This window comes from Lutzomyia longipalpis, chromosome 1 (assembly GCF_024334085.1).
Source record: "Lutzomyia longipalpis isolate SR_M1_2022 chromosome 1, ASM2433408v1".
NCBI lineage: Eukaryota > Metazoa > Arthropoda > Insecta > Diptera > Psychodidae > Lutzomyia > Lutzomyia longipalpis.
Window position 1 is genome coordinate 29,803,340 of NC_074707.1, and position 23,747 is coordinate 29,827,086.

The 23,747-nt window shown below is 36.2% G+C and overlaps 2 protein-coding genes across 3 annotated transcripts; both read left to right on the plus strand.

The window, feature by feature from the left end:
- Positions 1 to 8,294: 8,294 nt before the first annotated feature.
- On the plus strand, positions 8,295 to 10,933 carry LOC129797825 (uncharacterized). 2 transcript variants are annotated; one of them, XM_055840665.1, is made up of 2 exons: positions 8,295 to 10,407; positions 10,476 to 10,933. In XM_055840665.1, exon 1 carries the CDS (start codon positions 9,049 to 9,051, stop codon positions 10,402 to 10,404), a length of 1,356 nt encoding a protein of 451 aa, XP_055696640.1. In that variant the 5' UTR covers positions 8,295 to 9,048; the 3' UTR covers positions 10,405 to 10,407; positions 10,476 to 10,933. The 2 variants fall into 2 exon arrangements, with proteins under 2 accessions (XP_055696640.1, XP_055696639.1); XM_055840664.1 differs by having other exon boundaries at positions 8,295 to 8,960; positions 9,043 to 10,933.
- LOC129786946 (uncharacterized) lies at positions 10,512 to 20,380 on the plus strand. The gene is made up of 5 exons (XM_055822244.1): positions 10,512 to 10,553; positions 19,364 to 19,538; positions 19,620 to 19,861; positions 19,940 to 20,041; positions 20,139 to 20,380. The coding sequence occupies exons 1-5, from the start codon at positions 10,512 to 10,514 to the stop codon at positions 20,316 to 20,318; spliced, it is 741 nt and encodes a 246-aa protein (XP_055678219.1). The 3' UTR covers positions 20,319 to 20,380.
- Positions 20,381 to 23,747: the final 3,367 nt, after the last annotated feature.

The following is a 23,747-nucleotide window of genomic DNA, read 5'->3' on the forward strand; positions in this document are numbered from 1 at the left end:
TATTAAATGGCATCGAGATCTCTCCTCTTGAGCTAATATAATATTTATGCTTGTTCGTTCTCTCGCATCAAAATTCTCTCATACCTCTTCTCTACTACATACCCGGCGTCCCCATGTATACATGAAGTGGAGGCGCCTGGTTGTTTTTATATAGAAGTTTGGTAGATTGTTTAACATCCGGATTTTGTCTGCGTTCAGTTTTTTTTTCTTTTTCTCTTTCTGTGGCTCCTCGTGCCTTAAGGAGAAGTGCATTTGTGCGAGAAAAAGAAATCATAGCCGAAGAACAGAAATATACTTTGTCTCCAGTTGAGAGGCATTCTTCCAAATTTAGAACCATCCCAACCGGATTCTTCTTCAGTCACATAAGCTGATCAGTAATTTATTGCAAAATGTGAATTTTTATTAGTAGCAATGAAACAAAAAGACATCGCGCTAAAGCTTTTCAGGTGAGATTTTGGGCATTGAAGGCAAAACCAGTTTCCCACAATTTTGTATATAATACATGTATTTTTTTGTAATATTTCAGAATTTTTGCAGTTCGCGTGGCAATTTAAATATAAAATTTTATCGAGTCTGCATCTATTTGGGCAGGAGATTCCTGAATAAAAGTAACAATTCTTCACATCTGTGTGTATCATACCAAACAAGAAGCCCCCACAATAGAGAGTGTCAAGCGGTTTTAAACACGTGTTTCCTTCGTGAGTGATATTTAACTCACATTTTTATTCTCTTCCTCTTCAACGCAAAATAATTAATTGGCAAATCACCAGACACTGAAATAATGAGCTTTATGCTGTGGGATGAACAACGTGCTCACCATCGTTTCTGCCACTGTGTCGTAGGTCAATCATTTAGCACTTTCCACAATTCTTTTATCGTGCGGATCGTTTGCTATTAATATTTTTCGTCGTATAAATTTTTAGTCATTTTACGACTAAATACTCATGTTTACAATTTTATTTTTAACTTTATTTTTCACTAACTCTCAAGTGATGATTTGATTAAAATAATAGCTTATTCCGTCACTATCTACCCACACTTAGCCCCTTTTCATTCATGACTCTCTTAATTAATTTAAAATTCATATATTAAGAATTTGTCAAATTTTCTGCACTCATCATATGTTATTTCATATACATATACCTATCATACAGTTTCTCCACAATGAAGAGTGACAATATATTGGGGTAAACAACATTGATACGCAGATTTTTTACAACGCTAGTAAATATTGACAAAAAATGATTTATTACCAAGAAGGGGATGAAGGTTTGAGGTTTTTTTTTATTTTGTATACACAATCAAAATTGATCAATACAGAATTATAGACACTTGACAGTTTGCGACACTTTCCAAACTTTAAAAATTTATGGGAATTTGTGAAACCATTCGTTTCTTTGACCCACATAAAAAGTGGGATGTCGCGAAATATATAAAATATGACATACCTGCATAAAAAGATATAATACAATGACCGAGTTTAACTTCTATATTTCCCATAAAAGAGCACAATTCAGCCACCGTCAATCACCGTTTAATATTTTAAATGGTTCTTGACTGTTATATTCAATTTTTTCATGAAAAATTGATGAGAAATAAATAATAAAATATTTTTTTTTAATTTACCCCAAAGTAATCAATAATGAATCTGTCTTTTAACTCTTTTAATCAATTTTATGTCTACATTTTTTATGGATGTTTTAAAAATATACTCATCCTCCTACTCCATTTTTTCAAGGATCTGACCCATCTGAGGATGGGTACAGGGAAGAAAATTCCTAAAATGTGAAATTAATTTGAATAAAAGTCTTTATTATGAGTGATTGATGTATACACATTCTGGACTCCTCTTCAACAGTTTGTAGCCAAAAAAAACTTATATGATATTCTACATAAGAGCAGCTGATGAAATTTAGAAAGTTTTTTTTTACTCTTCTTTGAGTGATGCTCCTCTTAAATTGGATTTTCCCTTAAAGTTCTTTTGAAGTGTATGGTGAATTGGAGCTTGTAAGCTTATCTCATGTACGATTCTTACAAAAAGTTGGTCAGTCATGTGTCGGTTCGGTTGTGGAGATGTGGGAGATTTAGATAACGGGAAAACATGCAAGGATGGAAATTGGTAAGAAAAGCTTACGTCAGATGAAACCAAACATAATCAAAGGGCAGGGAGATTGATTCAACTGGGCGGGAAAGCTTCCTTGGCCCCAAAAATTCCACATATAAACACCCATCTAGGGGGTATATTGTTGACAAAATTAATTTCTTTTTACTTACCAGTATCTCTCCACATAGAAGAAGACGAAATAAAATATATGATGAGATTATAGGAGAGAAAATATATGTACACATAGCTGAAACACTATTGGGTTAGAAGAACCAAATGACAGGCAATAAAAATCAGAAGCCGATGGATTTCTTTCTTTTTTCGTGCTACTTTTCTCCCAAAATGGTATAAGCCAAGGGCAAAAGGAAGCTTTCCTTCGTGGATCAAAGAGACTAATTTCCACCCCTGAATCCCTATGAATGAATGGAACGTGAAATCATTTCACTAAGGGCTGACACATTGAATAAAATGTCTAGGTAGTCATATAAAAAAGAGGAGTAAAAGCTATTTGTGAAACACACGGAAAGGTAAAATCTCTTCCTCTCTACATTTCTCCTTTTTAGGATTTTCCGTGACAGACATAATGTTTCCAACTCATTCCGAGTTAGACACTCTGATGGCCATTTAGATAAATATACTAATCTATCAAAGTGGATTAAACCACCTTTTCATCGTATGGGCTTAACCGCTGTCCTTTTCTTCAGCCCACCCGCACAATTGCCTAAGATTTAAAGTGCTGATGGGATGCCCCAAGCAACTCAAAGTAGTCGTAATGTACTACATTCGAAAATAAAGTAGTACATAATGTAATACATAAACTTATACGTAAAGTAGTCGTATAACATTACTTTGGGAATCATCAAGTAGTACATTTTTTGGTCGAAGCTGACAACTTTACGTAATACTTTACGACGTGAAAATTCCTGGATTTAGGCAAAAAATTTTTTGCAACATGTATAACATTCGTTGTAAACAACTGGTCCAATTCAAAATTGTTGATGTTGCGTCTCAGGAGCTGTTGAGACACCCTGGAAACAGCATCGGCCATTATCGATACACATCCGCCCTCTTACGTCAAGTGTGCATCCGATTCGACCTCGTTATCCCACCATGGGACATTATTCGCAATTATCTTTCAATTTAAGATGTAATCCATTAAAATTTCGTTATATTTTTATAATCAACTTTACTGGCATCTACATTCAAGTTTTATAAGTGAATTATCTAAAGTTAAAATAAATTAAGTGGTGTTGGAAACTTTTCTCTTATTGACCATCGCGGGGGCCCCAGAGCATCACGAGGTTACCAAGGAGGACATACACCTATCCGAAAATTGTCCCTTCTCCCGGAGGGGCTCGTTGCACTAATACTTCTGCTTGTATTTCCAAGGTAACCACCAATTGAATCTCTATATCTGGGGAGCCTCCCAGGCTGCATTCATTCTTCTAATCCTGACCATATATTCCAAGGTAACTGCCACGTGAATCTCTTTATCTGGGGAGCGCCCCACATGTTGTATGCTTTCTCTAATTCCGGCTATATCACCCAAGGTATGTTTCATACATAAAATTGGTCCTTCGAGCCGGATGGGCTCGTTGCACTAATACTTCTGCTTGTATTTCCAAGGTAACCACCAATTGAATCTCTATATCTGGGGAGCCTCCCAGGCTGCATTCATTCTTCTAATCCTGACCATATATTCCAAGGTAACTGCCACGTGAATCTCTTTATCTGGGGAGCGCCCCACATGTTGTATGCTTTCTCTAATTCCGGCTATATCACCCAAGGTATGTTTCATACATAAAATTGGCCATTCGAGCCTCGAACCAGCTGCCGCAGTTCACTCTACCTTCTGAGATTACTTCTGAGTACCACAAGCCTCCTACAAGCCTTGTCGTTGATTGCTGCTTCACTTCCGATGATCTTCCGTGTGCGAGAGAGAATCGTCACAGCAATTTCCCGTGTTGAGCGTTACGTGGAGGAGCTCATGGCTGAGGATACGGAGCTTGTGGGACAATTGATCACGCTAGAATTCCAGTGCAACAATCTCCAGTCAATGAAGTTGAGGTATCTGGAAGTTCAGAACCAAATTAGAGCGGATCAAATCACTTTAGTGGAGAAGGAAAGAGAGGAAACAACTCGTGATACTCTTTGTGAACGTTGTGACAATCTTTTACAAAGGATTTATGATTTTATTTGGATTAATGATGTCATATCTACCTACCTCGATGCTTTTTATGACGTCATTTATGCTGCAAACCATCCAGAAGCGTTGTCAAGGGATTATCCTACTACTGGCAATCTTGACTAGCGCCATCCTCCTCATAAATCATATTCCTGACAAGCCTGCTCTTCCATCGGTCTACCCACTATCGCATATATCACGACCTCTCCTTCCATCCCATGCTTTCAATGTTATGGTTACTGATAACACCACTCGTCTGTATTGCTATGCAAAATGCCACCCGCTCATCAGATGCCAAACTCTTCTCAACATAAATTCGGATGAGCAATTCCAATCAATGAAACAGCTGAGGCGTTGCCTAAACTGTTTCTCCGCCTACTCAATGCACAGTTGCACGTCCCAAACCTGGCAAACGTGTCAAGGAAAACACCGCTTGTTGCTTCATGATCATTTCTTTGCCAATTCTGAAGCTCACACCAACTGCAGCTCCTCTGCTTTGGATCCTGTGAAGCTTCCCATCCAATTTGGCGCAAGGAGTGCGCCTGGTCCTTCGACATCCAATGTGCTAGCGATGATTCCACAAACTGGAAACCCAATATTTGAAGCTACACTCAAAATCCGCCTTGCCACGGCTATTGTCAACATTCTATCAGCAACTGGCGACACTATTTTTGGTCATGTGGCACGAGATAGAGGCACTCAAGCGAACATCATGTCTACCAGCCTTCTGTTATGCCTCAATCTGCCACACACCTCAACAATGCTATCCACCAGCGGAGTGAATGGGAAGCGCAGTCGTTCCAATTCCAGCGTGAACATCACAATTTCCTCGCGACTGTCAAACTCCACATTCACATCCAAGGCGTTCAACCTGCCGAGCGCCTCCGTAAAGCTTACAAATTGGACAGTTGATCGATCTCTCATTGCTATTCCACTCGACGTCACAATAGCTGCTCCAACATGGAACCTTCAGCAACCCGTTGATCTCATTCTCGGTGGTAAACCTTATTGGGCTAGCCCGCTCAATGATGCCATCTCCTTGTGTCACGGACTCCCATGGCTGATGAAGACTGTGTTCGGCTATATTGTCACAAGGGAAGTGGATCCATATCTCTCCATGGATCCGGATGAGCGAACGACAGCTGAAACATGCTACAATTTCTTCAATATTTCGCTACCCAGTGAAATTCCAAAACTCAAATCTTACCATTGGATAGAATCTGCTCCTGAGATCTCACGGCTTACTCATGCTTCTCTCGTGTCTTATCACAGAGGTCTCACGGATTCAACATCCGCAAATCCTCACTGGTCCCTCCTGGACTCATTGAACTTCAAACGCTTCGAAGTTCTGGAAGGAGCTCTCCACATCCGAGCTTCATTTATGCACCTTCTCAGCAGTGGAAGATTCTCACTGTGCTTGTGGGAAGAGAGTTACAATGCGTGTCTACAGAAAGAAGCCACAATCACGGACGTATTCTTTGACGATGCCACTCCCAGCGCATTGATCCTCAAGGAACCCAAGACGTCAGATTTCTATGCACTCGTATCTCTTGTATCTTTCACAGAAAACTGCTCAATCAAGCGTCAGCTCTCCTTGTCTGTCGCCAATTCATTCAATCTGATGGCCCTGTTCAGTACCGTCCCACCGGCAGAAGTTCTCAGGCAATTGATCCATTATTCTGGCAAGAATTGGGTTGCCTCCCTACCAGGGGAGTTTGTGTCGAAATGGCGAGAATTTCCACAAGGTATCCAGTTGGGTTACCTACGCTCTCATCCCGTCGGGAGTTCTTCAATCGTCCAACCAAGCACAAAGGTTCTCACCATCCCACTATTAGAACTTCGCTGGGCTCTCCTAGCAACTGAATCGACGGATACAGTTCAGCCATTCTACCATCCAAATTCCACGCACTTTTGGTGCGACACTACCAGTCTACTCCCTTGGATGCACAGTCCCCCTGGAAAGTACAGGATCTTTATCTCATCTCGTGTGAAGAACTTTCCGGCTGTGCCCACTACAGCCCAATGGAGAGACGTATCTACTTACCATAACCTCACTTATTTGGTATCACGTGGAACTCTTCAATCTCATTTCAAAGATTGCTTTCTTTGGTGGAATGGACCTCCGGGACTCATTCAAAGGCCATCTCACTTGCTTCCTGCGCCCACCAAGCAATCTGGATTCAACGAAATGGAAGTTTTGTCGACCACGGTCAGGGCTGATACACAAACTACAACATTTCTTGCCCGACTATTTGAGCGCTACTCTGCATTACCGACCTTTCAATGCATGGTTGCCAAACTTCATTGTTTTGCTTTTCCACGGACAATGACAACTTTCGATTTCGCAATGGAGAAAATAGAAGCAGCTTTGCAAAGACTCATCTTTATGGATCAATCGCAGCCACTTCACCGTCTCGGAGAGCATCTCAAGAAGTACTGTAGCATCAAAGATCGGAAGTGGAAATGGCTCACATCTGTTTGTCTATTTGTGAACAAAATTGACTCCATACGTTCCGAAAAGTTCCCCTTACATTCCGGTAAACCCTCTGCAGTTAAACATCCCATTTGGCTGCCCATATCGCTCCTTCCAAACTTGATTCTCACGGAAAAGAATCTCAAAGTACTCCACTCTGCGCACACATTGCTGATAGCCAATTTGCGCCAACGATTCTGGCCCATTGGAGAGCACACAGCTGCAAGGAAGATTTATCTCCAATGCCATCGTTACTTCTGTGCAAAGTCGCAATCTCTTCAGCAACTTATGGAGGACTTACTTTCCGGCAGAGTTCATTTCAAGGGAACATCTCATTCTGTACAGGAAACCGGTGTGGGTCTTGCAATGTATCAACCATCCCCACCCCGGGGAGCCTCTCAGAAACAACTCTGCCTACCAAACACAATACATTTGGAATAGAGATGCAAAAACCATCGATATTTATCGATAGTTATCGATAGCTTCGGCTATCGAAAACTATCGATTGGGAAATGGACTATCGGACTATCGGAACAATTTTCTCTTTCTATTGAAACGCGCTGTCTCATTTGAGAGTTTTACAAAAATACTATAAAAACTCAAACTCAGATTTATCAAAATTTTAATTTTAATTTATATAGGGTTTTTTCTGCATGTACGGATAGCAAGTCGTAGTAGTATGAAATTGATTTCTTTTCTTTTCTTTGTTTTAGAGAGACTACTACTATTATTCAAATATATATGGTCAAGCGCGTAGCGCCCTTGCAAAAAACCAAACTACGTTTTTAGGGTAGATACTGATAATCTTTTCTTTCCTTTTATGACAGTTCGTCAATTATAAGATTTTTGATATTTTGGAAAAAATCTTATAGGATTTTGACATTTTATTCCTTTCTTTAATTGGATTTTTGAAAGAAAATTACTTTTCCGGGCCTCTTCAAAGATCTTCTGACTATTTTCCTGAACAACAAATTCTTTGTTTTTCTTTTCTAGAACGAAAATAGAACGATTTCAAAATATTCATCTGTCAAAATCTTCCAACTTTTTAATTCTTAGAAAAAAAGAAAAGATTTATATCAGAATATACCTCATTTTTTTTAGCTCTCCGTACGCTACGACCAAAATACTTAGGTCCATTGCCATGGGGGTAGTGACCGACTCCATAGATCGAAATATTTCGGTCAAATCTTTCGGTCAAATGTGCATTATTAAACTCCTTGGTACTCTTTTGTCTTTTGTCTATTTTAGACCACAAAAATAATTTTTTAATGGATTTTTTAATACATTTTTCAACTACATAGTCTTTTCAGTTTAGAAGGTTTAGAATGATCAAGAAAGAGACAAAGAGTAACAAAGCGAAGAGAAAAAAGCGAAAAAAGAATAAATTTAACCGTTACACCAATTTTTGAATTCCCTCTTCTTACATTTTTGTTAATAACTTTTTTTTCTAATGCTCGGATTGACCTTAAATTTTTACACAATCTTCTCAGATAACCAAGCAACTTATTTCTAAAAGCTTGTGTAAGATTAACAGTAAGGCATGAGCGGATTAACGGGACATCGATCGCCAACCTTGTCGGGACAGTCAGTGTTGTGATGGCAGTGACTGCGACAGGAGGTGTGTCGACACGTCCTTGCCGCTTGGAATGTAAGAGGGATCTTACATTTCAGAAGTGGGATGCGACTCTGCTGCAGAAGGAAGTGGAAGGAGTTCAAAGATGATGCAGCCATAAAGGATAAGGTAGGCGATTAGAAAATAGAGAGAAAAGCGCGGAATGAATAAAATGGCGCAAAGAGCGGAAAGTAGGAGCGGGAAACGGGAAAATGGTAAAAAGGAATGAGATTTTTTGTTTATCGGCAATTAAGCGGTGGGTTTTATATTTACTAGAGATTAAAGGAAAATGTGATGTCAAAAGATTTAAAATAAAAAATAAATAGCTAAGAGGAAAATAAATTAAAGAATTATCTTGAGAATGCATGCCATGAAGAATGATTCGAGAGGTGGTATCGGGAAACGGGAATTGCGCGAATTCACTCGGGTGAGTTCGGGATGAGTCGGTATCGCAGAGTGAAATGTCAAATGATTGTTGTTATTGTGGAATACATGAAAGAAAACAAAAGCGGAACGCGAGTGATTAACTAAAATAGCAGTAAAAGGTGAGAATTATAAAGGAAGTAAAGTTAAATCAGAGAGGAAAGTAAGTACACAGAAAAAAAAATTAAAAAATTCATCCGAATTATTCGAGGAATTTGGGAGATAAATTGGAATGGAAATTTTAGGTTAGAATGGATGAAAGAGGAATCGATTTGGAGGAAAGAGAGCTCCGGGAGTACGATGAAGAAGCAATGGGAGGAGATGAACAGGGAGAAGTGATTAAACACTACAGGCAAAAGATCCGTGAATTGGAAAAGGAGAATGAAGCGCTCAAACGGAGTACATCTTCATCAAGTTCAAGGGAAGTGGGAACATTCCGACTGGCTGGTGGGGAAATTAAAGATTTGATCCCGGCGTTCCGACCTGGGGAAGATGAGACAACCACAGAAGAGTGGATTGAGAATCTAGAATCCATGCGGGAGATCTATGAATGGACCGATCAACAAGTTCTGCTGTATGCGTCAATTCGGCTCAAAGGAGCCGCAAAGAAGTGGCATTCAACCACAAAGACGAAAACGTGGGATGAATTCAAGCGGGAACTGATGAAAGCTTTTCCGGAGAAGATTAATGTAGGGAGGATAATTAAAGAGATTCAAGGGAGAAAGAGAAAGCGAGATGAAACCGTAACCGAGTACTTCTTTGAAATGAGACAGAAAGGGAAAAAGATAAAGCTGGATGATGCGACGATCGCAAAGTACATTATAGCAGGACTGGGAGATGAGAAATTGATCGGTATGGTGGCCGGAGCTAACTACGACTCCCCACAGGAATTGCTCCAGAAAATCAAAGATGCTGAGGATATTCGTAGAGCCATGAGAAAACACGGAATTGGCGAATCAGGGGGGAAAGAAAAGGGAGAAAAAAACGATGCACGGCCTGAACAAGAGAGCCAGGATGGGAATCAGGTGCAGAAAGTATCTTGCTACAATTGCGGGAAAGTTGGTCAGACAGCCAGAGAATGCCATGAAAGAGAAAACAAACAACGAGACATGAAGGCAGAAATCACGTGCTTCAAATGCAACGAGAAAGGTCACATAGCAAGATTCTGTGGCAAAAATGAGACAGACTCAAAGATGATCCATAAGGGTAACATGAGAATAATTGAAGTTGAGGAAAAAGAAAATCCGAACTACAAGGAGGTGAAAATTAACGAGAAAAAGCTCTGGGCTTACATTGATCAAGGGAGCGATTGCACCACAATGAGGAAATCTGATGTAGAAGCTCTGGGGGTGGAGATTAAATCGAGAACGACAACGCTGAGAGGATTCGCAGGACAATGCCAGACCGTGGGGCAAACGGAAGTATGGGTTACGATTGACGAGGTGCGAAGGCAAACAACCGTCCATGTCGTTCCAGATGAAGCTCAAAACATTCCAGTGATTGTCGGCCTTGATATTTTGGGAAAGGAAGACATACGAGTCGTCAGGCAAGGCAAAACGTTGCAGATAGAGGATGTCCGGAAGGATGCAAACGAGAAGACAATTTGAATTGTTAGAAAAATAAATTAAGCAACGTGCAAATAGATTGGTGGAGAGAAAACAATCTTTTTATATTACAGGAAGTGAGAGGGAATATTTAGTGTTTAACTCAGGAAATGGGTGAACATAATAAGGGAGTGTATCAGAGGTTCTATAGGGTGAGTACAAAATGATATGTTGACACAGGTGAATGACAAAGCAGGATTGTTGTAAAGAATCTGAAAGTAAGTTTTTTTATCTGAGAATTGTAGGGAAGTCTTAGAATGGGGGTTCGCATAGGGACGTTGAATGTTTAAGTCAAGCGAAGAAGGAAGTAATAAAAAAAAAAAATTGAGTTGAATGAAGAAGGGAAGAATAGAGAACTTCATGCTGAAACACCCTTGGTTGAGTCCGAGACGTGTCAAGAAAGTTGAAGTCACTAGAGAAATGCAAGCGAGGAAAAATTAGAGTTAGGCAAAGTAGAGATTGCGAGAAAGCTTCATGCTGGAACACCCTTGGTTAATTTCAAGACGTGTCCAGAAGAAGTCGAAGTCAATAAGAGAGAAGCAAAAGAAATGAGAGTTGGTTGAAGCAGAGATTGCGAGAAAGCTTCATGCTGGAACACCCTTGGTTCAGTTCAAGACGTGTCCAGATGAAGTAGAAGGCAAGGAAGAGAGAAGCAAAAGAAAATGAGAGTTGGTTGAAGTAGATATTGCGAGAAAGCTTCATGCTGGAACACCCTTGGTTCAGTTCAAGACGTGTCCAGATGAAGTAGAAGGCAAGGAAGAGAGAAGATTGAGAGTTGGTTGAAGCAGAGCCTGATGAGCGTCAATCTGAAACACCCTTGGTTAAGTTCAAGACGTGTCCAGATGAAGTAGAAGGCAATGAAGAGAGAAGATTGAGAGTTGGTTGAAGCAGAGCCTGATGAGCGTCAATCTGGAACACCCTTGGTTAAGTTCAAGACGTGTGCAGAAGAAGTCGAAATCAATGAAGAGAGAACAAGGAAGATTGAGAGTTAGTCGAAGTGAAGTATGTGAATGAGAGCCACTCTGGAACACCCTTGGTTTAGTTCAAGACGTGTCCAGAGTAAGTCGAAGCCGATGAAGAGGGAAATAAGAGAAGATTGAGAGTCAGTTGAAGCAGAATCTAGGAATGAGCGTCATAGCAACATAGCATCTTATGTCAGGAGTGGCCGAGGGGTTGAGAAACGGCATTGAGACAGGTATCAATAAACGGAACGGATTAGAAGTAGTCAGTATTGGTTAGAGTACTGAGAGTAAGTCGAGTTATATGATGCAGGAGCAACGACGATCAGATAAAACGGAGTAATTATTCAGAAGACAGGTGAATAGAAAATCCGGTTAAGGGCGAAGAATGAGAGTTAGAGCGCAGTCAGAAGAGGGCAAGAGGATTAGTACAAGAACAGAATTCATGAGAATAGAGGAAGATAAGACGAGCAGGAAAGATCAAAGTGAGTCAGAAATTGTACGAAGCAAGAGAAGTTCAGGGAGGTAATTAGAGCGAATGTAGAGCGATAATCTAACGTGACGAATGACGTCAAGGTCGCTGAGGGCAGCTCCTGAAGTCAGGAGTGGCCGAATGTAAGATTAACAGTAAGGCATGAGCGGATTAACGGGACATCGATCGCCAACCTTGTCGGGACAGTCAGTGTTGTGATGGCAGTGACTGCGACAGGAGGTGTGTCGACACGTCCTTGCCGCTTGGAATGTAAGAGGGATCTTACACTTGGTTCTATACCTTCTAAGAACTAAGGCGCAATTAATCGAACTATAGCTCTGGGGTCAGTCACCTATCCCTCATGGCAATGCGAGGGTTTTAAGAACGTTTTTCGTTTATTTCAATTATTTTGGCAATGAAAAATTCTTTTTCTGTAATTGGGTTTTTTGCGAGGGTGCTACGCGCTTTATCATGTTGGTAAAAATAATTTCTTTTTGGGTAAGTAGTTTGGTTTTTTTGCGGGGGATAGGGTAACTGGTGCAAAATGTTAGAAATACAAGACACAACATTTCCAATAGATATCTCAGTAAATATTATTCGTAATTATTCTAATTTAGTTAAAAGTACCTTTTTTAACTCTAACTAACCATATAAAGATTTAAAATAATTGATCTAATATTTTGGGATTTATTTAAAAATAATATTTTCGAATTTCAAAGTTACTTTGACCTTTCATTTCAATATCGTATTTCGGCGTATTTCTACGTATTTTTTTTGACCCAAATGCATTTTAGATAGAGTAACAATTGCTGAACACGAACCTAGTTTAAATTTTCCGGGTTTTCCCGTAGAACACTGACATTAAAAAGTACCACTTGGGTCAAAAAGTTAGACACCCTTTTTAAGGCAGTTATCTTTATTTTAATTAATTTATTTTTTTTGTATTTTTATTATAAAAAAATTTTCCAATTGTTGCACAAATATCTTATTCTCAATTGCTTTTATAGTGTTTAAATGAAATAAATTCATAAAATTAAAATTTAGGGACAAAAAACGTAAATTAACATTTTGCCCCATGGTTGGGGCAAAAAGTTAGAAGTGCAAGGTTTCGGAAAATAAGCTGAAAATGCATTTTCCCGTTGAGTTATAAATTTTTCGTCTGAGACAAAGTTGTAGCCTGGAAAATTTCCTATAAGATAGTTGTCATGGAAAAACTCAAATATTTTCAGGGAAATCAGGAAAATGTTTCTCCCAAAAAAACAACTTTTTGCCCCATGTCCCCCAACACTTCTTTTGAACAGCGAAAAACCGGTCATATCCACGAACAAAAAATTTATCGATAGTCATCGATAGTTATCGATAGCTTTCCCAAAAATATTCGATAGTATCGATAGCGAATTTTTCCGATAGTTTGCATCTCTAATTTGGAATTCGCTACAAATCTGTCTACCGAGACCCTGTTTGCGAACTTCTGCTTCTTTACTGCAAGACGAACAACTCCACGGCATGTTTACTCAGACTGCGGAAAGAGTTTTGTTGGTGCCGCAAGAGAACTTGCTGTACTTCTGCAGCAAGAAGATTTCCGACAAAAGATTTCCACTGAGACCAGCCGTCATGGATTTATTTGGCCTCTTAACCTTCCAAGTGCCCACTATCATGGTGGTCTCTGGGAGGCCTGTTTGAGTTTTCATCTCTCTCGAGTCACCCAGCGCATGTCATTGCCTCTCGAGAAGATGTGTGCTATGTTGTGCCAAATCGAAGCGACACTCAACCGTCATCCAATCGGAATTATGTTCTATGATGCAACCGAACCGTCAGGCCTAATCCCTGGACATTTCATTGGAAAGATGCCTGGACACGGCTTTCCTGATCCTGACTTACGACATATCCAGAAGAATCCCCTCTCTCTGTGGCGATTGTGTCGGCAAGATTCCCAGGAGTTTGGTAAGAAATTCAGACTCTTCTATCTCGATATCTTACAGCCGAGGAGCCAAGAAGAAGGGTGCACTCGTCCTATCAGGAAGTTAGCGTGTCTGGCCACTGAAGATTTCTACGATTGTGCTCTGAGAAGTCGGATGACCCCCCAGAGCACCCCGGGGAGCATGTATAACATTCGTTGTAAACAACTGGTCCAATTCAAAATTGTTGATGTTGCGTCTCAGGAGCTGTTGAGACACCCTGGAAACAGCATCGGCCATTATCGATACACATCCGCCCTCTTACGTCAAGTGTGCATCCGATTCGACCTCGTTATCCCACCATGGGACATTATTCGCAATTATCTTTCAATTTAAGATGTAATCCATTAAAATTTCGTTATATTTTTATAATCAACTTTACTGGCATCTACATTCAAGTTTTATAAGTGAATTATCTAAAGTTAAAATAAATTAAGTGGTGTTGGAAACTTTTCTCTTATTGACCATCGCGGGGGCCCCAGAGCATCACGAGGTTACCAAGGAGGACATACACCTATCCGAAAATTGTCCCTTCTCCCGGAGGGGCTCGTTGCACTAATACTTCTGCTTGTATTTCCAAGGTAACCACCAATTGAATCTCTATATCTGGGGAGCCTCCCAGGCTGCATTCATTCTTCTAATCCTGACCATATATTCCAAGGTAACTGCCACGTGAATCTCTTTATCTGGGGAGCGCCCCACATGTTGTATGCTTTCTCTAATTCCGGCTATATCACCCAAGGTATGTTTCATACACAACATTTTGCATTTGTGAAACATTTTTGTACATTTTGTATGATTTTTTCCCCTTCTCGTTCATATTTATTGCACTCACTCTCTCTCCAAATTACCTGGTGAAGCACATTTTGGGTGCACAAAAATGTTCTCCGTTTTCATGTCGTCCCTTCTCTTAGATATATTCTCTAATTTTGTGCCACATATAGAAATAAAAAATTTCATGCGTATATACGCTAATAATTTTATGCGAGACTATATCCTCGACAGGAAATAAGTCATTATATGGCAAAAGTATTGAGAACAAATAAAAATTTTGACTATTTATTAAAATTTTTAACTAAAAATAAAATTTTTTATATCTCATATTAATTCATATGTTAAGTATTTGCTTTGCGAATGCTTGTAATAGCGAATAATGTGAGTTTTATTTATTTAAATTTTATCAAATATTTTTTAAAAATATCAAAATTAATTTGGGCGATCAAAAGCAGCCGCATTCACGAATTTAGTCAGTTACATCAGCATAATTTGTACGTTCCATGGGATTTTTACAACAGATGTAAAGAGTGGTGATAAAACCGACGATTTTTCCACCATTTTTGTGAATTGCATACCTTATTTTGCAAGAATTCACAAATATTGTCAATAAACAAATATTGCTAACAAGGAATTCTCTAAAAGCTTTCTATAATTATTAGTATAAAAAAAGCGTGTGATCTTGTAAGATTTGATAAGAGTTTTTAAAAAGAAAACGAAATTTAGAAAATAATATTTTAGATTTTTTATGACATTTTATCTGTTCTTTTACTTAGAAATGGGATAAACTTAAAGATTATCCTGTAAACTTCATGGAAAACAAAAACAGTTATTGAGAAAAGTTTACCTGCGCACTGCAAATTTTATTGCCCTTAACACTTTTTAAGTCTGAGGGTCATAAAGGGTATATTTTTCAGGTACCCATAATTGAATTCCAAGAACTGAAGATATTTAAATATTATTTATTTGAATGCATAGAATTTTTAAGAAATGTGAATATTCGTTAAAATAAAATATTAGTTAGATACATATTGTGTTAAAAAGTATAAATATATTTTTATCTTCAATTGCATACATTTGAATCATAAAGATGAGGTAAGGGAGAAGCTTACGATGTTTGGGAGTTGTGAACAATTTGCCGGAATGTTCATCCGGAATGAGGTTATGCAACACAATATTATAAAAATCTTAAAATATCGTAAAGTTCTTTGCGATATTCAATAATAATATTCGCTGATAATTCACAAAGATGATAAAATTATTAAATAATTTAAAAAGGTTCAAAAAACAATAAAATTTGGCAAAATTCATTGCAGTATTTACGACTTCTTAAAGACTTCTTTTTGGTAGTCGTTCATTAAAATGTAATTTTAACATGTTTCTAAATAATACAGAGACTAAAATTACAGCTAAAGATGTGTGCTCCATTAAAACAAACCGTTTAAAGATATTTTTACTTTATAAATAATCAGCAATTTCTTCAAATTACAAAAAAATTCAGCTGCGTGATCCGTATTTTACGACTTCTTAAAGACTTATTTTTGGTTGTCGTAGAAATGAGTCGGTTACAAAAAAATATTTTTTAATTTTCAGTTATTTTTTATTAAAGAAGAAAATTCAAAATTGTTTATTCCAATTATAAAAGTAGTAAATAAAATTATTATGTAGAATTAGTTTTTCTGATCGAATAATAACCGCGGAAATATTCAATATTTTGTTCAACGCATTATGACTTCTTTAAGACTTATTTTTGGTTGTCGTAGAAATGAGTCGGTCACAAATAAATATTTTTTTAATTTTAAGTTTTTTTTATTAAAGAAGAAAATTCAAAATTGTTTATTCCAATGATAAATGCAGTAAATAGTATTATCATGTAAAATCAGTTTCTGTAACTAAATAATAACCACAGGAATATTCAATATTTTGTCCAACGCATTATGACTTCTTTAAGACTTCCTTTTCGTGGTCATTCTCATGTTTTTCTTTAATTGCGTTTTATTATAATTTTAATCAATATTTTGCACTAAAATGTATCCAGGAATTGTTTACAAGTAAATTACAACGATGAAAGCATTTCAAAATGTGATTTATATTAAAAGATTAAGCAAAAATTGGATTTTATGTTCACGACTACTCACGACAACTTTACGGATCCTCATTACAAAATGTTGTCAGAACCACGACAACATTACGACTACTTTTCTTAAAAACTGCTAAGCATTCAGTTTTTGTATATTATTTTTATGTCAAATCGTAGAGTAAATGGCGACGACCACTTATATTATTCAATTATAAACAGGGATGCAATAATAATTAAAATATTGAGAAAAGAGTTTTGACTAGTCGTGAAAACCCAAAAATACGACGTCTTAAAGTACTACATAAAGTTGTCAAAGCAGTCAGTAGTCGTGGCGTGTTGCTTGGGGCAGCCACCATTGGGATGAACGGTGAGTAATTTTTGACGAAAATTTATCTTATTTCATCCCACTCAAAAAAAAAATGTTTAAGTACAATGACATTTCTATTAAAAATGAAATTCTATGTCATTCATTTACTTGTTCTGGAAATTTTCCATTCACTCCCTCAAGTAGTACTTTGAAGGGCATGCAAAAAAGCGAAAATAAATTGTTGTTTGTCTCCATAATTGAAATAGCTTGTGAGACACTTAATTTGGCGAAACGGAAAATAAGATGACAAAATTAAATTTTCTCTTTAACACACCAAAAAGAGAGATTCTTCAGCATTATGTTTCTTGTTCTCTCAATTCTATTTAACCAATTTACTTAAAGCGGGAAAAAAAGGATCATAAAAAATAATGTGTCATGGAACATTGAATTGAAGGGGGAAGAGCAAATTACGTCCCCACACTGATATGTATATACGTGAATGAAAATGAAAAAGAGCTGGAAAAACTTGCTAATGCACAGGGAAGCTTTTCTCCCACACTACTATACATACATATGTATATAACAACTTATACATAGGTTACCCTAAATCCCCTAAATATTTAAAGTCTTCTTCATGTAGGTACGCGATTTTAAATTTAATTTAGAGAAGAATACATTTCGAGACAGAATGTATATCATTTCAGCATTTATTTAGCACAAAAGATATGTTGGACGTGGATGGAATGGAAAATGAATAGGGAGACAGAGACAGTTAAATTTTAATTAGCACCTAGAGATATTATATTTTGCAACAATGTCCTTCTTCCCTTGCGAATGAACCCTTTTGTTCTGAAGTCATATTTTCCTGATGAAAAATTAGGATTTCCGTTAAATCTCCATCCACGCATGAATAATGATCCACTTGACATTTCTTACCCTGAAGCTAATGTTCAATGAAAATTTTAGTGAATGTGGGGTTGCTCTCCACATACATACATTGTTAAAGATATATGATGGTGTGGTTAAAGTTTGTGGAAAATTTATTCGAATCTCGCTCTTTTGGCATTTTATATTTCTCATTTTTCTTTAAGTTCTATTTGATAAGATTTTATTAAAATCTTATAGCAAATAAATATGTTTTGGCTAACCCTTTGACTTCCGACCTTCATTTATAAAAACTCTTGCTGAAAATTATTATACACTTAAAAATGGAATATCCCTAAAATGAGGAGCATAATCCTTTGGTCATTTCTCACGAATGTGTCATAAAATAAAAGAAATGAAACAAGAATAATCCTTTTGGATGAAAGCTCTCTGTATGATGAGAAGTATATAAAGCACTTGCACTTTATGGACAGAGTGACAAAGTTTTTCTTTGCAAAAAAGCTATTTTGTCAAGAAGGCGCTAATATGGCAAACTTACGGAGCGAGACACAAAAAAATCCATGAAATATGGTTCAGAACTACAACGTCATGAATGTTTATGAATATTACTGCACGGCGGGCAGTATGAGAGAAGAGAATATTGTGGCCAAAGTGTCTGGAATTCGATGGTATGAATTTTAATTACTTCCATGTGAAAAACAACACCATAAACCCAAAGGGCAAGGGAATTGAGAAAAGTTGCAAAACTCATAAAATTATGACAAAATATAAAATAAAAGAATTGAAAGAATTCTCCGAGGATGAAGAAACATGAAGATGAGTGGAAAATCACAAAATATTGTAATTTGACATTGAAATTTATTCAATAGAATTTTAATGTAAATTATATCGCAATGTATTTGCTAGAATGTACTCCATGTCTCATTATCTTTCGTATACACTTTAACAGATAATGGGTTTTTTTTCGTCAAGTCTTATTAATGCCCTCAAGCTAAATGTTGACTCTTTAACACGTCGGTGGATGAGTGAGGAATTTATAGAAATAATAAAATAAATCACTGAAGAAAATATTTAGTAAAATTAACAGAGACAATTTATATACTGAATTTTTAATTCTTTGAATGATAAAATAAGGATTGACTAATACATATATTTCACTTTATGCTATAAAGATATTATAAAATATTTAAAAATGTTAGTTTCATTTGGAAGCAGAAAATCGATTCCTCAGTTTCTTTAAACTATGAATAACTTTGTCGAGAATATTCAAAACTACATTTTTTTTGTAAATTTAAAATTTTAATGTTATGAGTGTATCTGCATATGGGAAAAACGTGGCAACACATACACCTAATTAGCACTTAATTCGTCGTCGGAAACTTTAGTTGGAACAACCTGAAAGTGTCATTAGTTGTTCATAAACTTTTGTAGAAGTGAGACATGAATTTACATCCTTATACAGAAATAATCAATCTTTATCGCAAGTGAATTTTCTTCTCCTGTTAAAGTGCTTTGACTTTATTTTAGAGACGTTATAAAATCCCGAGAAAATGTGTCAATTCACCCAAATTAAATACTCCCCGTAAATGTCGGGCTAAAAAGGAATCCTCCAAGAAGATTAGGTGCCAAGGTGACGATTTCAGTTCATCAAGTGAAGAAATAGAGATTAAGAAGCTCCAAAAGAAGAATGCTCACAATTTAAGTAAGTTTTTGCTTATTTAGCACAATATAAAAAAGTGTGTAAAGAAAAAAGGTCAGAGAGTAACAAATAATTTATCTACAGTTGAGAAACGACGTCGAATTCAAATAAACGATCGTATTAATGAGCTTGCAACCCTCCTACCAAAAGTCTCCGAACCATTTGGTGAGATAATTGATATGCACTGCTCGGATAAGAGTGGAATATTAAAATCAACAGTGGAATATATAAAATGTCTCAAGAGCGAGGTGGAAAAGCTCCGGGCTGAGGCAAAACAATTTCAGGATTTACAAAAGAACAACAATGATTTTGGAAATCGAATTAAGGTTGGTTTAATTTGCCATTTCTTTTGGTGATTTTATACCTCAAAATGTTTATTTTATGCCTGCCTGTATAATATATAGGAAATTGCGCAGACCCCAAATACGAGAGATTATTATAATTTTGATTCATCAAATGCTTCAATGGGAGAAATACCCGATGAATGGCCCAATATTGATATTTTCGTGAGTATACCCTCGTTTATATCGATTAATATATTCACAGAAACCTTTCATATTATAACATTGAACTCAAAGACCCCATTTTTGCCCTTTTCCACAGAATTGCTCCCAAATGGACTTCAACGAATCAACTTTCATGAGTCAGCCAGAAACATCGATTGAAGATATAATTACAAGAGATTGTCGTATTGGAAGCTCCACATACGTTGATGAAACGAACCCCACCAACCTGGACGACTTATATCCGTCTCTTCTGGAATATGTAACAGATATTCTTTGATCCGGACCTACAATTATCTATATAATAAAGAAAGGCCTGTTTGTTGGTAATCGTCGTTCCGACTTTTCTATACAAATCCACACCGTTTGTCCGATCGCGATGAAATTTGGTACAGAGGCTCCTTATAACAGGCCGTTTCAGATGGCCGTATCCATTTTTCCCTCAAAGCCCCCCTTCAGGTAGCCCCCATAGAGATTTCATGCAGTTTTTGCAAATTTTTGAATTTGGCGCCTAAAGTGTTGTATGAAAATGATTTCTTCTCTTTGGAAATTTTTTCTTTTGGGATCGATAAGTGGCCCAAATCTGCCTTTAAACCATCACATTTTATTTTCTCTCTAAAATTTGCGCGAAGCGCAACAAATCCCCGCGAAGCGGGGCGAGGTAAATTGGAGCGAAGCGACAATTTACCTCGTTGCTATATAAAATAGAAAACGAGTCATTCAAGGAACTTGCAATAAGATTTTCATGAAGTTATATGCTGGCTGACATAGAACAATTGAGGTAAATGAATGTTGATACAAATAAAGAGATGTTGCGATGACATAAATCACTATTTTGTCATTTTAAATTACCTTTGCGGATTCTGTGCATTAATCAGATTTACAGCACTTGCGGAATGTAAAAGGCAATATGGTATTCGATTATATATTTTTTTAATTGGATGTTATGACAAACAACGGAGAAATTATTCTTAAGAAATATGTCCAAGGAAAGTCTATTAGTTGGTATTTTATGACTTAATAAGAATATTCTTTGATGACAGCCTAAATTTCCTGCTTTCTAATTTTTAATGAAAAATAGGCATTTACCTGCAGATATTTGCTGACTATATCGTTAGACGGAAATTATGTATAAAATTAAATCAATGTCTTATTTGTTAAGTTTCATTGTATACAAACATATAAAACATATTAACATAAATCAACTCCAGAAGATCTGGTGGCAAAAAAAATATCACTAAACAGACATGACGAAAGGTGTATCTTTAACAATATGAAGCAATAATTTTCCGTCTTTTCCTCAGTTGATGACATACAGCTGGAACGTGAGCCACGAATGCTGTGTGACTCAAATAAATGACATTAATAATGTTTACGACTGTTAATGAATTCTCAACATTATAACACAATTTTATGGAGAAAGGGAATCTCCAAGAGGAATCACTGCAAAAATAGACAATAAATTCAAAGTGCAACAAGTATGGCATAATTGCCTTATGATAGAGTGTCCCACATAAAACCAATGTCATCTTATTAATGGGATCATTCAAAATCTTCTCATGAAAAATCAACAAAGAATTTTCCACAATGTTAAAGAACATGGGAAATGTGATAACTTTTTCAATAAAAGCTACATATCGAATTTATAAAATTACTTTTTCTTCAGCTCAATTTTATATTTGACCTTTGAGAGAAGAGAGAAAAAGTAGAACAAGTGATAAACTAAAAAAGTTATATACTTCCCCTATAAATCCATTTAAGAATTTGAGATGATCACAAAATTTGATTACCAATAAATGGACCGAATAATCAAATAATTTCCTAAGACTTGTTAATTATGTCATACAAACTGGTAAATAAAATTTGCAATTAAATTCATTTTAGTGTGACGGGATCGGGTGATTTTCTGAAGACTTGCCAACATTAATATTTAAAGAGTATGAGGGTGTTGAAACCAGTTTGCCAATTTGTTGCTTTATTTATTCCAAAAATTTTCTCATGAAGATGATATTGTGTTGTTTTTGCTTTTTTATAGTTTTTTTTCTGTTATGTGTAAAATATCAATAACACCATATACGTTTATATGTAGATAAATAAATACGAACAAGCATTTATCTATAATACAATATAGTTGAATTATTTTTGTTTGTCCGAAAAAATCATCAAAAGAAAAGAATCTCATTTTGTCTGTTCATTAAATAAGTCTTCTTTTTTACAAAAATATAATTAACACAACATTAAACTTATTAGAATTTAAAACGAAAATGGTAAATCTCATTGCGGTATTAATTAGAAAGATTAAATGGGGAAAGATTACGGTGTTTGATGAAAAAAAATTATGTTCTGTTTAATGAGCAATCTTTTAATAGATTCTTAATTCTACACGCAAAGTTTGTACCTAATGCGTTAATATGTATGGAACACAATTTTTATTAAACTTTCACATAGAAATTAACGTAGAACATTATACAAAAATTCTATAAAAAAAAGCGAACTTGAAAGATTTTATGATCACACAGACACAGAATTTCCGTTTATAGAAGAAATTTTGCTTGAGACATAAAGCACATTTAAAAACTTAACTCAATCTGAGCAGAAAAAAGCTGCTTACCGTTAACACAGCACTTTTTTTTATTCAAAAAATCGTCAAGTTTAATTTACTTTCTTTGCGAAATGGAAGATGTCTACATTATATACAGTTACACTGTTAAGTTCCTTCCACGGAAGTTATATATTTAGTGATTATACTGAAATTTATTAACCCAGATATGCCCATTGTAGTACATTTGGCAAGATTGTACAGTTTATGTCAAAAGCATAAAAACCTCATAAAAACTTTTTTATTGCTACAAAAGAGTATTTTCTGTTTAAGATTATCCTAAAATTTTTATTCCTGTAAATTCTAATCAGAACTGATTTTATTAAAAAAAAATCTTAAGCATATGGGGGTTAAACAATAATTCATACGCATGTGTTTTGAATTTATATTTTGATATAATTAATTGGGTCACTTTACCATGACTTTGCAGTAAAACTACCACGAGGCATATGAATGAAGCATAAAATGATAATACCACTACTCCGTGTATGTATATTGGGGTGAAAATCTGAGGGTAATTCAGCAAATCTTCCTTCGGCATTAAACACTACACAAGCCCTCGAAAATTGATTGCGATGACTTTCGGTAATGGACAATAAAAGTCCAACAAATGGACTTGTCGTTCGCATAGAAAGAGATTAATGGAGATTTGCCAATACGGGGAGGAAGATTTCTTAGAGTGAGTTTGAAAGAATTTTTCATAAAATGGTACTTTTTCCTGATTTATTTTGGTTGTACTTTTAACGCAATGAAAGCAAACAGTATAAAACTTTGATATCATGTGTTTACAATATTTGCTGAAGATTTCATTGAATTGAAAATGTTCTTTGAGTTATGTTTCATAAAGTTAAGTGGAGCAATATATCTACAGGATCATAAAAGCTTTAAATAAAAATAACAAATCAAAATAAAACGAATCAATAGAGAGTATTATGCATGTATTATGTACAGTACATAACATCATATCGTATTTTCGTTCATGTTACAATTTGATATGATTTGAGTGCAAATTGATTCATAAAGGTCCTTATACAGAATCCTTTCACATGCGGAAAATTTTGTACGATGGAATATGTTTAGATTGCATAATGATACTCTGCTCAAAATCAT